General features: G+C 36.0%; 1 protein-coding gene across 3 annotated transcripts in view; it reads right to left on the bottom strand.

The window, feature by feature from the left end:
- The window catches only part of CEP70 (centrosomal protein 70), a 106,682-nt gene that overhangs the window by 34,069 nt on the left and 58,154 nt on the right, over positions 1–14,459 (bottom strand). For all 3 annotated transcript variants that reach the window (XM_021678872.2, XM_021678871.1, XM_021678873.2), the window contains 2 exons: positions 7,743–7,912; positions 2,410–2,466 (listed from right to left, as the gene is read on the bottom strand). In XM_021678872.2, the coding sequence (XP_021534547.1) occupies positions 2,410–2,466; positions 7,743–7,912 (227 nt within the window). The remainder of the gene's footprint in view (positions 1–2,409; positions 2,467–7,742; positions 7,913–14,459) is intronic.

Below are 14,459 nucleotides of genomic sequence, written 5' to 3'. Positions count from 1 at the left end.
GTAGCTACCTTCTATCACCATACACTATTACAATATCATTGACTATATTCCCTACGCTTTCCCTATTATTCACGTGACTTATTCATTCCATAAGTGGAAGCCTCATATCCTTCTCTCCTTACCCATTCTGGCCACCGCCCACTCCCCTTTTCTCTGGCAACCATCAGTTTGTTCTCTGTGGACCATAAAATATTTTTTAAATCATTAATTGTGAATATTAAAAATCTTATTTCATTTATAAATCTCGAAAACCCAGCAAATCTAGCCACACTGAACTCACATTCTTACAAGGTATCAGCTGGCTAGAGTGTGTAAGTAATGGCCCCCTTCAGACAGATGGTAGATAGCCGTCCAATTTGCCACAGTCCTCACCTAGCCTGCTTCACTCACTTTCATTATTTTCTTGATTGTGTAAGCTTAAGTTCGCAACCTTTCAAGCCATTAAATTCTTCATTTTCCTTCTCTTTACTCTTACATACTATGACTATCCATTTTAGTGTCAAGTTGGTGCCCAGCTGTTTGGTCAAACACCAGTCTAGATACTGCTATGAGGCATTTTTTAGATATGATTAACATTTAAATCAAGAGACCTTAAGTAAAGAATCTTTCATAATGTGAGTAGGCCTCATGCAATTAAAGGCCTTAAGAACAAAGACTGAGACCCACAACAAGGAACTCTTCCCTGGGTCTCTAGCCTGCAGGCCTGCCTCACAATCGCAACCAATTCCTTTAAATTAAATTTTTCTACCCACATAAATGTACATCCTATTGGTTCTGTTTCTCTTGAGAATCCTGACTAATCTACATATCTATAACCTCATCACCCAGTTTTTCTGTATTAAAGGAAAAAGTGCCTTCCTTCTTTCCAAGGCAAATGATGCCTTCTCATTCATTTACAGCCTACTTGGTCCAGTATGTGAAAGACTGCTCTCTATAGATTACTACGTCTATCTATAATATACCAACAAATGCCTTGAACTCCAGCCAAATTGGTTTAATCACAGTGCCATAAAAAAATCTACACTTCCATATCTATGCACTTTTGCTCATAGCATCCAAATGGTCTAAAATGACTACCTTTTTTGCCTTTCTACTTTCCCAAATTTTACTTATCCTTCAAGCTCAAGCACAACCCTCATCTACTTTGTAAAGGCTTCTCTGGTCACTCCATCCAAAACTATTTTGTTCTTGTTCTAAACTCCTATATTACTGTCTGTACAATTTTTAATAATTACTCTATAATGACATTATGTGTATTAGTGTTTTTTAATCTCCTATTATTTTTCTTAATTATTAATGTGTTTACATTTTATCTCCCTTACTAGACTGTAAAATCTTAGAAGGTAAGAATCATATCCAAAACTTTGTCTCATCTCTGTAGAATCTAACACCATGCCTATCATCTAAAAGACACAGTTTCATTTGGAAATCAGGAGGTCTCTGAAGTTACTTGATATAATGCTACTTTCTGAATAGAATGAAACAAGGAATTGCTCTATCATTAGTTGTATTCTTCTGGTCTTCCCTTCCTCCCTTTTTCACTTCTTTCTCCCCTGCATGCTAGGTTTTGTTGGTTGGCTGGTTGTTTTTTTTGTTTTTGTTTTTTTAGAGTCCCCAAGGTGCTAGAGGAATCAGCAACCAGCACAGCTCTGCCATTTGTCCTGCTGTGTTTCTGGAAAGTCATTATTCTTGGGGAGAGAATACAAGAATGTACACCTGACAAAAATGGAGAATTTATCTGCATTGTTTATTACGGTATCCTAAGTACCTAAAACAACATGGCACGAGGTAGGTGCTCAAATATTTGTTAAAAGAATTATTCCATCTATAAACAATGAAACAAAACAGCTGTTTTAATGACCTTAAAGCACTTTGGATTATTTGGCCTTAGATATCCCTCAGTTATTTTAGGTTAGTCAAAGACCATTATCTTTATCTTTACCCTTATTTTTTTAATCAGAGGTGACAAGTGTGTTTTACTCTATATGTTTGATTTGTCACTAAGACAGTTTGTCTTTATCTCCTATAAATCTGCACACTAATGATGGTGCACTTCGGTGGGCAGCTAGTCTAATCCTATGCAGTCTGTGGATATACTCAGTAACTGTCCAGTGGCTAGATGACAACAGTAGACACATTATAATGCTTCAACAAACTAAAACAAATACTATTTCTTCTGTGACAAATATTTTGGTGATTATTAAATATGAATATTTTAAAATGAATGCAACAATACATTTTAACATAAAAAGTAAAAGTCTTCAAAATCTTTATAAAAAAAGAAATTCATAGTTACATATTAGGTAGATTTCCAAAGCATATTTAAAGTTTCAAAAGACTATAAAATCTTTTGGTGTAATTCATGACTGGGTAATTAACTTTAAAAATTGTAAACAGGATTAGACTTACCTTTGTTTATGCAATTTTCTAATTTTACATTCATAGTAATCAATTAGGCAAAGCAACCTAGAAAACAGAAGATAAACTAAATTTTCAAAATGTGGTATTGGACCATTTACTATACTATTCTCTCTACATAATTTCAAATTACAGCAATAAAGGTACAGGTTATCTAGCAAGTTTTTAAAAAAAAATTTAAATGATTTTTGTCAGAAGTATTATACTAAGCCATATATTTTAATTTTGAAGTATAAACATTATATCTCACATTATATCTCAACATATTAAATATTTTCTTTGTCCCAGTTCTACCTCTAGCAACTGCTCCCACAGAAATATTTGTTCGAACTTATAACTCAAAATGAACAAAGTTGTTCACTGCACCATTATTTACAAGAGTGAAAACCCAGAAACATTGTAAATGTTGTAAATGTTCTTCAATAAGAGAAAAGTTAAATAAATAATGACACATCCACTCTTTGGAAGACAATGAAGTGTAGAAGAAATAATATATGTAAATTTGTATGTCCTAATAAAAATTGATAAGGAAAAAAAGTAAGAGCCAAATGTAGAGTATTACTTTATTTGTGTTTTATTTATTTATTTTTTTAAGATTTTATGTATTTATTTGACAGAGAGAGAGAGCACAAGCAGGGGGAGCTGCAGAGGGATAGGGAGAAGCAGGCTCCCTGGGGCTCGATGTGGGGCTTGATGTGGGGCTTGATCCCAAGACCCTGGGATGACAACCTGAACCAAAGGCAGTTGCTTAACCAACTGAGCCACCCAGGCGCCCCTCTATTTTTGTTTTAAAAAGAACTAATTGTATGTGAAGTTGTATTTGTATTGCATAAAAACTCTGTGAGTTCTTAACTGGGTGATAATACCATAACCTAGGGGATAGTCTTGGTTGTCACATTGACTAGTTGGGGAGGGCGCAGGATGCTAAAAGTTCATCAACAAAACTGACAGCTATACTACACAAAGAACCATCCCACCCAAAATGTCAATGGCACTCCTACTGTTAAACACTAGGAAGGACACAAACCAAACTATCAAAAGTGATTATCTCTGGAATATGGGAAATAGGAGGAGTAAGCAGATATATTTTACTTTACATGCTTTTATATTGTTTGAAATTTTATAAACCTGTACTGCTTTTGTAGATTAAAAAATCCTCAAAGAAAAAAATAACACTATGTTTTCACATATTTTTTTTTTTAGAAAAAAAATTTTTTTTTTAAGATTTTATTTATTCATCTGAGAATGAGAGAGAGAACACGAGAGGAGAGAGGGTCAGAAGCAGAAGCAGACTCCCCCATGAGCAGGGAGCCCGATGCGGGACTCGATCCTGGGACTCCAGGATAATGACCTGAGCCGAAGGCAATCGCTTAATCAACTGAGCCACCCAGGCACCCTCACATGTTATTCTTCTTAAAGCAAGAATTTATACTATTTCCCCACCTTGGGAAACTTCCTCTTTTTTTCAGAGCTAATTCAACCAATTGTGCTTTTAATATTTCAACTTTCTGGATTATTCTTTCCCTCAATCTTTCTCCATCTCAACGCATACCAGCTTTCATATTATCCTGTAAAAATGCTTTAATTTCCTTTATATCCTTCAAAAACCCTCTCACCCCCGACTACCCCCCTTACACTACCATTTCATCTCTATCTTTTCCTTCACAGCAAACTTCATTCATTCTGATTGTTACCGGATACCTTCAATAAATTTTTAGGGAGGACTTAATTGTGTGTCAAACTGAGAATTCTGAGTAAGACAGTGAGAAGGCAAACACTGATGAGGAAGCATGTAACACTTCTTATCACCTCTCCTTCCTGAAATACTTTTGTTCCTTAGTTATTCTGACATCCAAATGTAACTCCTCTTCTGCCTACTTTCTTCCTTTATCTGAAATATGGAAGTTCTCTGGAGTTTGACCCTTCTAACTACAGGCCTGATATCTCTACACGGCTGACAAAAGGTGCCTAAGCACATGTCCATAAATGAATTCATCATTTTCCATCCCTCTTCCCCAAACCCAGCTTGAAATCTGGCTATCTTTGACTCCTGTCCTTCTTTCAGTATCTACAGCCAGTTAGTCTTGACAATTCCTATCTTACCAATAGCTCTCCTTTCTTTTGGCCCTAATTCAGGCCTTTGCAATCTCCAACCTTGGCTATTACAAGAGATTATTAACTTGTCTTTCTATCTCTGGGTTTAATCTCTTTGATCAGAAATCCTGGGGTTTTGGGGCACCTGGGTGGCTCAGTCATTAAGCGTCTGCCTTCGGCTCAGGTCATGATCCCAGGGTCCTGGGATCGAGTCCCGCATCGGGCTCCCTGCTCAGCAGGAAGCCTGCTTCTCCCTCTCCCACTCCCCCTGCTTGTGTTCTGCTCTCACTATCTCTCTGTCAAATAAATAAATAAAATCTTAAAACAAAACAAAAAAAAACCTTTCCCTTACCTCTGCCTACTAAAATTCTATAGTTCCTAATAATCTAGTTTATAAGTTATCTCCTTCATGAAGCCTTTCTGGTCATTACCATATTCCTCAAAGGAAACGAATCTCTCCTGTCATGCCCACTTAGTATCCTATTTGCCCCATCACTGTAGCACATACCACTATCTGCCTTGTATTTTATTTACCTCAGTATGTGTCTATCTACCCAGTTAGACTATCAGATCCATAAATGGCATGAAACATAGTTTTACTCATCTGTGTATGTTCTATATTGTTTTTCCCAATGCCTTTGTAACTTTTTTTTTGCCTTTCTAACTTTTAACAATAGTTGTAGTAGTTACAACTCATGTATTTCTAATAAGGTTAATTCACAATTTTTAAGTTCTGTGTCTCAAACTGAAAATTAGCTTTATTAAAAATCAAATCGAATAGAGAATCTCTAGGTCATCAGATAAATTCACAACTGAATTAGCTTGACTTCATATGGTACATGATAAGTTATCTCAATGCTTCTCTTTTACTCACTGTCTGACTCACTCAAATTGGCTGGTTTTCGTACTTGTTTTCATTCCCCCTCCTCCATGTCTCTTACTCCCCTATTTCTCCCACTGTAATTGTCTCTCTTTCCTTCTTTTTGTTCTTCCTTACCCTTATTTTTCTTTCTCTGCTTTTCCCTTTTCAAAATTTATTCACACCTATCTCTATTTTTATGGTATTTTAATTGTAGTTTTTAAATTTTTGTCCTTGTTCTTCCTTCAAAAGGATGAAAATTATATATGTGTGTATTCTTTCTTAAATAATTATCAAAATCTATAGTCTTAACTTGTTTTTAATTTATATGAGACCTCATTTATTTTTATAGTAAAATAGAAATACCTAGTTAGTAAAGATCCCCAGTCCTACTATGTAAATACTTAAGACTAGTTAGAATGTAATTAGTTTATACTATTAAGTGAAAAACATGGTGCTACCTTTTATACAAAAAGGGGAAATATGAATATAATATCCATACTGCTTGTATTTGCTAAAGATAACACAAAACAGGGGCGCCTGGGTGGCTCAGTTGGTTAAGCAGCTGCCTTCGGCTCAGGTCATGATCCAGGGGTCCTGGGATCGAGCCCCGCATCGGGCTCCCTGGAGAGCCTGATTCTACCTTTCCCTCTGCCTGCCACTCTGCCTACTTGTGCTCTTTATCTCTCTGTCAAATAAACAAATAAAAAATATCTTTAAAAAAAAAAAAAAAGATAACACAAAACATTTAAAATTACCTAGAGGGGAAGGTAAGGAATGAGGTCAAGGGGACAGAAATGAAAACACAACTTTTCTGAATATAAATAATTAGTTTTGACTTTGGAATTGTATCAATGTCTTACATATTCAAAAGTAAATGGAAAATAAAAAAGCAATCCCTAAACATTGAAAACAAATTGAAACATATCTAACTGTATATTAATTTGGTGACACAAACATACAAAGAAATATTTCAAGATATTTTAGAACACTGTATTTGTATCCTATAATATATTATTGTCAAAGATAATTGCAAAGAAATTTAAATTTCATAAAGTAGACTTATTGTTAGCAGTAATTATGGTATTATTTTGAAGCTATTTTTATATGTTATATAATAAAGCAAATAAATAGTTATATAATGTTGTTCTTAGGAATAAGGATTTCTAGTATAAAAGGAAAGTTACAATAGAATCAGAGTTTAAATAAAAATCCTATAATGTTAACTTCAGCTGGAAAAAAATTAATGATTTGTTTTTTTCCAGAAATATACATAATTCCTTGTACTCTTCTAAAAAGTCCTAAACCAATGACAACATAATAAACATTATAAGCATGACAAGCAACCCCAACACCAAACTGTGGTCTCTAAAAACCATTCCTGACTAAAAGAAATATCTAATTAATTAATCTTAAATTTAATTTAGTTAATTCTAAATGTTTAGTGTTAGCTTTAACAAGTATCTGAATTCATCCCCAAAAGAGCTCTGGGGCAAAAAAAAAATGTATAGAATATGCCTTCTGCCTAAAAGTAAGAAATCTAACAAAGATTAATGAGGTTGGGTCAAAAGTGTATAATACCAACATGAAGAAGTTCCCATTGGCCAAAGACAGAATAATATGATCATTAAAATCCAGGAGTTAATAATAACATTTGAAAAAAGAGAGGATAGCCACAAACAAACAATCATATTGCTTATCACTGGAAATCATAAGGGCATCAACTCCTTACTCTAAAGAGTGGGAATTAAAATGAAAGAACTGAGCATTAATTCTACCTTCCCTGTAACAAACCACATAGGGCAACCAAACAGCCCCTAGTCAATAGGAAAAGCTTTTTTTCATGGAAGAATTCAGGGGTGGGGGGGGGACGACAAGAGAACTGAAAACTCACCGTCTTGCAAAATCATCAATTGGGTCAACCATTAGATGAAGGAATGATGGGGAATTTTATAGTGGAAGGAGCAGATTACTATTTAACCCCCTGAACAATCTTAGCATCCTTAAGAGTAAGTCAACTAGACAATATGTGCCTCCTGATATGTTACAGTTAGAAGCATACATTACCACCTATGAAGTATTTTGCCAAAAAATATTTGTATCTGAGTTTAGCTCTAACTTCCAGTTTAGAGAAATAGAGGAGACAAAGGAATAAATTAAATGACCCAGTAAGGAAGCAAAATCTAGCATGAACTTCTCCAGGCCAAATGACCAGTTTCTTCCTTTGGGAGGGGACGGGGAAGGGGCAGTAGAGAAGAGTGGGAAGAAGACTCCTCCAGTTTATAAGAGATATAACCATTCCCAAGCATAAAATCTGTTTAAAAAATGACAGTGAATCTAGCTACATATCAGTTTATATAGGATACATTACTGTCTATCCAAGATGGTATGAGGAACTCTTTTGCAGAGATAAGCAAACACTCTGTTTTGAGTGACAATGCGCTCTTCCTCCTCCTTTGTTAATCTATAGATATCCTTTTGCAAAGAAGCAATAGTCTCTTGTTGCTCCATTCGTTTTTCCTTATAATGCTGACATTTTGCCTGTAAGAAATTTTTCAAAAAACATAATTATGATACGTACATTTAGGACATGGTGTCCTAACAATATTGTCCACAAAGCCATCTTCAGTTTCTACTGAGATGCTTCATTCAAGAACTTCAAGAACTGTTTTTAAATGGGTGCAAGCTCCAAAAACATTAATAAGTCATAAACACAAAAAATATAACAAGTAAAACAGGAAAAATACAGTTTATAATTAATCACATGCATTCAAGTTTTTGTAATAAGTAAAGGAACTCCATAAAACTGATATAATTTCATGTATAGGTTTAGATGAAAATAATAATCAGGAAGGGACCAATATTAAGGATGTTAAAAAGAAAGAGGATTTAGAAACAAACTGAAGGTTTCAGAGGGGAGGGGGGTGGGGGGATGGGGTAACACGATGATGGGTATTAAGGAGGGCACATGTGGTGAGCACTGGGTGTTATACACAACTAATGAATCACTGAACACTACATCAAAAACTAATGATATACTATATGCTGGCTAATTGAACATAATAATAAAAAAAGAAATATTAAAAAAAGAAACAGTATTTAAAATTCAGATTCTTAAGTGATGATTCAGGATTTCAGATGGTTTGATCACCTTAGGCAATTATGCAATATGGGAGACAGTAAACTCAGAGTAACTCCCTAATCAGGATTTATTATTAAGAAATAATATATACCCCAAGATTTATACAAAGGAATATAAATCTTGGACACTCTTTTCCTTGTCTTCAATGAAATATCACTGGCCTGGTTTCCCTTTATTCCCTAGCTTCAATCCTTCAATGTCCCTTGAAAGCTCATTATCAATAGCACCACCACTGTTGTTATTAATACACTTTTTATTAAGTTCAGTGAGAAAACCCATCCCCATCTAATCTGTATATAACTAAGACATACCATTTTCAGAAGAGAATGCCTTGTCTAAGCACATGTTCACCTGCCCATAGTGTCAAGTTTTCTGAGACTTAGATAACCTCAAAGGGAAAAGGGGACTCAGCTTCTGATACCATAACAACTCCCCATAACCAGTGATCATCTGCCTCAGCCCCAACCTGGAAGCCAGGTATTTGCTGTATAGCCAAGTGATGTGGGTCCCTGTTCCACCTGTATCTATACAGTAGCCATAAAACTAGAACTAATAATTCAGTTTTGCAAGGTTGTAGGTGTAAGAGCAATATACAAGAATCAACTGTATTTCTCCTAAGTTATTCTATGAAGCCAACATTACCCTGATACCAAGCCAGACAACACAAGACAAGAGAACCACAAACCAATATCCCTTAAAAACACTAATGCAGATAATCACCAACAAAATACTAGCAAACCAAATTCAGCAGCATATTAAAAGGACTGTACACCAGGACCAAGTGAGATTTATTCCTGGAATGCAAGAATGACTGAACATACGAAAAATCAGGGGTGGGCGCCTGGGTGGCTCAGTTGGTTAAGCGACTGCCTTCGGCTCAGGTCGTGATCCTGGAGTCCCGGGATCGAGTCCCGCATCGGGCTCCCTGCTCTGCAGGGAGTCTGCTCTTCTCTCTGACCCTTCCCCATCTCATGTGCTGTCTCTCTCATTCTCTCTGTCTCAAATAAATAAATAAAATCTTTAAAAAAAAAAAAAAGAAAGAAAGAAAGAAAAATCAGGGGTGCCTGGGTGGCTCAGATGGTTAAGCGTTTGCCTTTGGGCTCAGGTCATGATCTCCAGGTCCTGGGATTGAGCCCCACATCGGGCTCCCGGGTCAGCAGGGAGTTTGCTTCTCCCTCTCCCTCTGCCTCTCCCCCTGCTCATTCTCTCTTTCCCTCTCTCTCAAATTAATAAATAAAATCTTTTTTAAAAAATATGAAAAATCAAATGTAATACACACTAACAGAATGGAGGAAAAAAACATATGATCATCTCAACTGATACAGAAAAAGCATTTGACAAAATCCAATACCTTTCATGATAAAAACACTCAACAAACTAGGAATAAAAGGAAACAATCTAAACATAATAAAAGCCATTTAGGAAAAACCCACAGTGAACCTCATACTCAATAGTGAAAGACTGAAAGCTTTTCCTCTAAGATCAGAAACAAGGTAAAAATGCCTGCATTTGCTACTTGTATTCCACATAGTACTGGAAGTCCTGGTCAGAGTAATCAGCCAAGAAAGAGAAATAAAAGGCATCCATTTTGGAAAGAAGTAAAATTATATTTGCAGATGATATGATCTTATATGCAGAAAATCTAAAGTGTCTACAAAAAAAAAAAAAAAAAAACACCTTTAGGACTAATAAATGAATTCAGCAAAGTAGCAGGATATGAAGTCAACACAGAAAAATCAATTGCATTTCTATACACTAACAATGAACAATCCAAAAGGGAAATTAAGAAAACAATTCCAGAGATGCCTGGGTGGCTCAGTCAGTTAAGCTTTCAACTCCTGATTTCAGCTCAGGTCATGATCTCAGGGTTGTGAGATTGAGCCCCATGTTGGGCTCCACACTCAGCGGGAAGTCTGCTTGAGATTCTCTCTCTCCCTCTGCCCCTACCCACCCCCACTCTCTCTCTCTCAAAATAAATAAATCTTAAAAAAAAAATTTCATTTACAATAGCATCAAAAAGAATAAAATAGAAATAAACCAAGAAGTCAAAAGACTTATATACTGAAAATTAAAAAAGGCGGCTGAAGGAAAGCAAAGAAGACACAGACGAATGGAAAAACATTCTGTGTTCACAGACTGGAAGACTTAATATTGTTAAGAGGTCAATACTACCCAAAGTGATCTACAGATTCAGTGCGACCCCTATCAAAATCCCAATGACATTTTTTGCAGAAACAGAAAAATCGGTCCTAAAGTTCATATGGAATCTCAAGGGACCCCACACAACCAAAACAATCTTGAAAAGGAAAAAGTTAAAGCTCTCACACTTCCCGATTTCAAAGTTTACTACAAAACTACAGTAATCAAAACAGTGTGATACTGGCATAAAGACAGATGTATATACTAATGGAGTAGAACAGAGAGTCCAAAAATAATCCTGTGGATATAGGATCACATTATTTTCATCAAGAGTACCAAGACCACTCAATTAGAAAATAATAGGCTTTGTTGTTGGAGAAACCAGATATCTACATGCAAAAGAATTAAGTTGGACCTTTATCTAACACCATATACAAAAAAATTAACTTAAAATGGATCAAAGATCTAAATATATGAAATAAAACTTTAAAACTCTTAGAAGAAACATAGGACAAAAGCTTCATGACACTGCATTTGGCAATCATTTCTTGGATAGGACACAAAAAGCACAAGCAAGAGAAAAAAAATAGATAAATTGGACTTCATCCAAATTTAAAACATTTGTGCACCAAAGGACACTATCAGCAGAGTAAAATGACAGCCCACAGTATGAGAAAATATTTTCAAATAATATATATAAGGAGTCAGTATCCAGAATAAAGACCAACAACAAAATCCAATTAAAAAACAAGGAAAGGACTTGAATAGACATTTCTCTAAAAAACATACACAAATGACCAATAAGCACCTGAAAAGAATGCTCAACATCACTGACCATTAGGAAGATGCAAATAGAAACCAGAATGATACCTCTTCACATCCATTAGGATGGTTACTATTGAAAACACAACAAAATCAAAAATAACGGGGCTCCTGAATGGCTCAGTCGGTTAAGCGTCTGCCTTCGGCTCAGGTCATGATCCCAGGGTCCTGGGATCGAGCCCCACGTCGGGCTCCCTGCTCAGTGGGGAGCCTGCTTCTCACTCTCCCTCTGCCTGCCACTCTCTCTCTCTGTCAAATAAATAAATAAAATCTTTAAAAAAAAAAAAAGAAAATAACAAGTGTGGGTAAGGAGGTGGAGAAACTGAAACTTTAGTGCATTGCTAGTGGAAATGTAAAATGGTACAGCAACTCCAGAGAATATATTGCAGTTCCTCAAAAAATTAAACATAAAATTACCGTATGACCAACAAATTCCCCTTCTGGATATAAACCCAAAAGAACTGAAAGCAGGGACTTGAATAGCCATTTGTATACCCAATTGTATACATGGGTATACAATTATTCACAATAGTCAAGGGTGTGTATTATTGTGTATTATTCACAATAGTCAAGGGTGAAAACAATCCAAGTGTCTACTGATGGATTAATGGATAAACAAAATGTGGTATAGATACACAAAAGAATGTTACCTGGCTTTAAAAAGGAAATTCCAACACACGCTACAACATGGGTAAATCTTGAAGACATTTTGCTAAAATGAAATAAGTCAGTCACAAAAGGACATATATTGTAGGATTCCACTTATATAACGTATCTACAGTAGTCAAGTAACAAGACAGAAAGTAGAATGGTGGTTGCCAAGAGTTGCAGGTAGCAAAGAATGAAGAGTTACTGTTTAATGAGGATGGTGTTTCAGTTTGGGAAGATGAAAAAAGTTCTGCAGATGGATGGTGAGGACAGATGCACAATAACATGAATGTACTTAATGCCACTGAAGTGTATATTTTTAAATGGTAAAGTTTATGTTATGTATAATTTACCACAACAGAAAAAGGTGAAAAATCAATTTCTCTGTATATACTAGCAATGAACAGTAAGAAATTAAATAGAAAATTGCAGCATCTGGCTGGCTCAGTTGGAAGAGCATATGACTCTTGATCTAGGGGTCTTGACTTTGAGCCCCACACTGGGTATAGAGATTACTTAAAAAATAAAATCTTTAGGGGCGCCTGGGTGGCTCAGTCGTTAAGCGTCTGCCTTCGGCTCAGGTCATGATCCCAGGGTCCTGGGATCGAGTCCCACATCGGGCTCCCTGCTCGGCAGGAAGCCTGCTTCTCCCTCTCCCACTCCCCCTGCTTGTGTTCCCTCTCTTGCTGTGTCTCTCTCTGTCAAATAAATAAATAAAATCTTTAAAAAAAATAAAAAATAAAATCTTTAGGGTGCCTGGGTGGCTCAGTTGGTTAAGTGCCTTCGGCTCAGGTCATGATCCCAGGGTCCTGGGATGGAGTCCCATATCAGGATCCCTGATCAGTGGGGAGTCTGCTTCTCCCTCTACCCCTTCCCCCTGCTTGTGATCTCTCTCGCAAGCGCTCTCTCTCTAATAAATAAAATCTTTGAATAACTAATTAAAATAAAATAAAAATTTTTAGGGGCACCTGGGTGGCTCAGTCGGTTAAGTGCCTGCCTTTGGCTCAGGTCATGATCCCAGTTGGGATCCAGCCCCACATTGGGCTCCCTGCTCAGCGGGGAGCCTGCTTCTCCCTCTCCCTCTGCCACTCCCCCTGCTTGTGCTCTCTCGCTCTCCCTCTCTCTCTCAAATAAATAAAATATTTGAAAATAACAAAAAAAGAAATTAAAAAGAAAGTACAAGCATTTACAATACCATTAAAATACTGAATAGAGATAAATCTGATAAAGCATGTGAAAGACCAGTGTACCCCAAATTACAAAACACTGCTAAGAGGGGGCACCTGGGTGGCTCAGTCTGTTAAGCATCTGACTCTTGATCTCAGCCCAGGTCTTGATCTCAGGGTCCTGAGTTCAAGCCCTGTGTAGGGCTTAAAAAACAACAACAACAACAACAACAAAATAAAAAAACATTGCTGAGAGAAATTAAAGACCTAAACAAATAGAAATATCATGTTCATGGATCACAACATTCAATATTGTTAAAATGTCATTCTCCCTGATTGGATCTATGTACTCAATAAAATCCCAGCAGGCTTTTTTTGTAGAAATCAACAAGCTAATTCGAAAATTCACACAGAAATGTAAAAGACCTAAAATAGCCAACACAACATTGACAAAGAAAAATATAAAAGACTTACAGTGCCTGATTACAAGATTAACAGTAATCAAAACAGTGTGGTACTTCCATAAAGACAGATACATATATCAATGAAATAGAACAGAGAGTCCAGAAGTAGACCCACACATACAAAAATTGATTTTCACCAAAAATACAAAGGAATCTGGTAGAGAAGGATACTCTTTTTAACAAATGGTGGTAGGACAACTGGATACTGCGATCTTGGGCTAGGTACCATTTTTTTATTTATTTTATTTATTTATTTATTTATTTTATTCTTATGTTAATCCCCATACATTACATCATTAGTTTTAGATGAAGTGTTCCATGATTCATTGTTTGTGCATAACACCCAATGCTCCATGCAGAATGTGCCCTCCTCAATACCCACCACCAGGCTAACCCATCCTCCCACCCTAGGTACCATTTTTTTAGATACAAACCAAAGGCATGATCTATTAAAAAAAATTGATAGGTTGAACTTCATCAAATTTAAGAACTTAAGCTCCTTGAAGAACACTGAAAAAATGAAGGTAAGTCACAGGCAGTTTCTTGAAAAGTTAAATATATACTTATCATACATTCAGCAATTATAGCCTTAGGTATCTAGTGAAGAGAAATAAAAACATATGTTCACAAGAAGAGTTGAACACAAATGTTAGTAAGTTTTATTTGTAATAGCCAAAAACTGGAAACAACTCAAAAGTACACTAACA

The sequence above is a fragment of the Neomonachus schauinslandi genome, chromosome 1 (assembly GCF_002201575.2).
Source record: "Neomonachus schauinslandi chromosome 1, ASM220157v2, whole genome shotgun sequence".
NCBI classification, from domain to species: Eukaryota; Metazoa; Chordata; class Mammalia; order Carnivora; family Phocidae; genus Neomonachus; species Neomonachus schauinslandi.
This window is presented reverse-complemented; position numbering and strand designations above follow the sequence as displayed.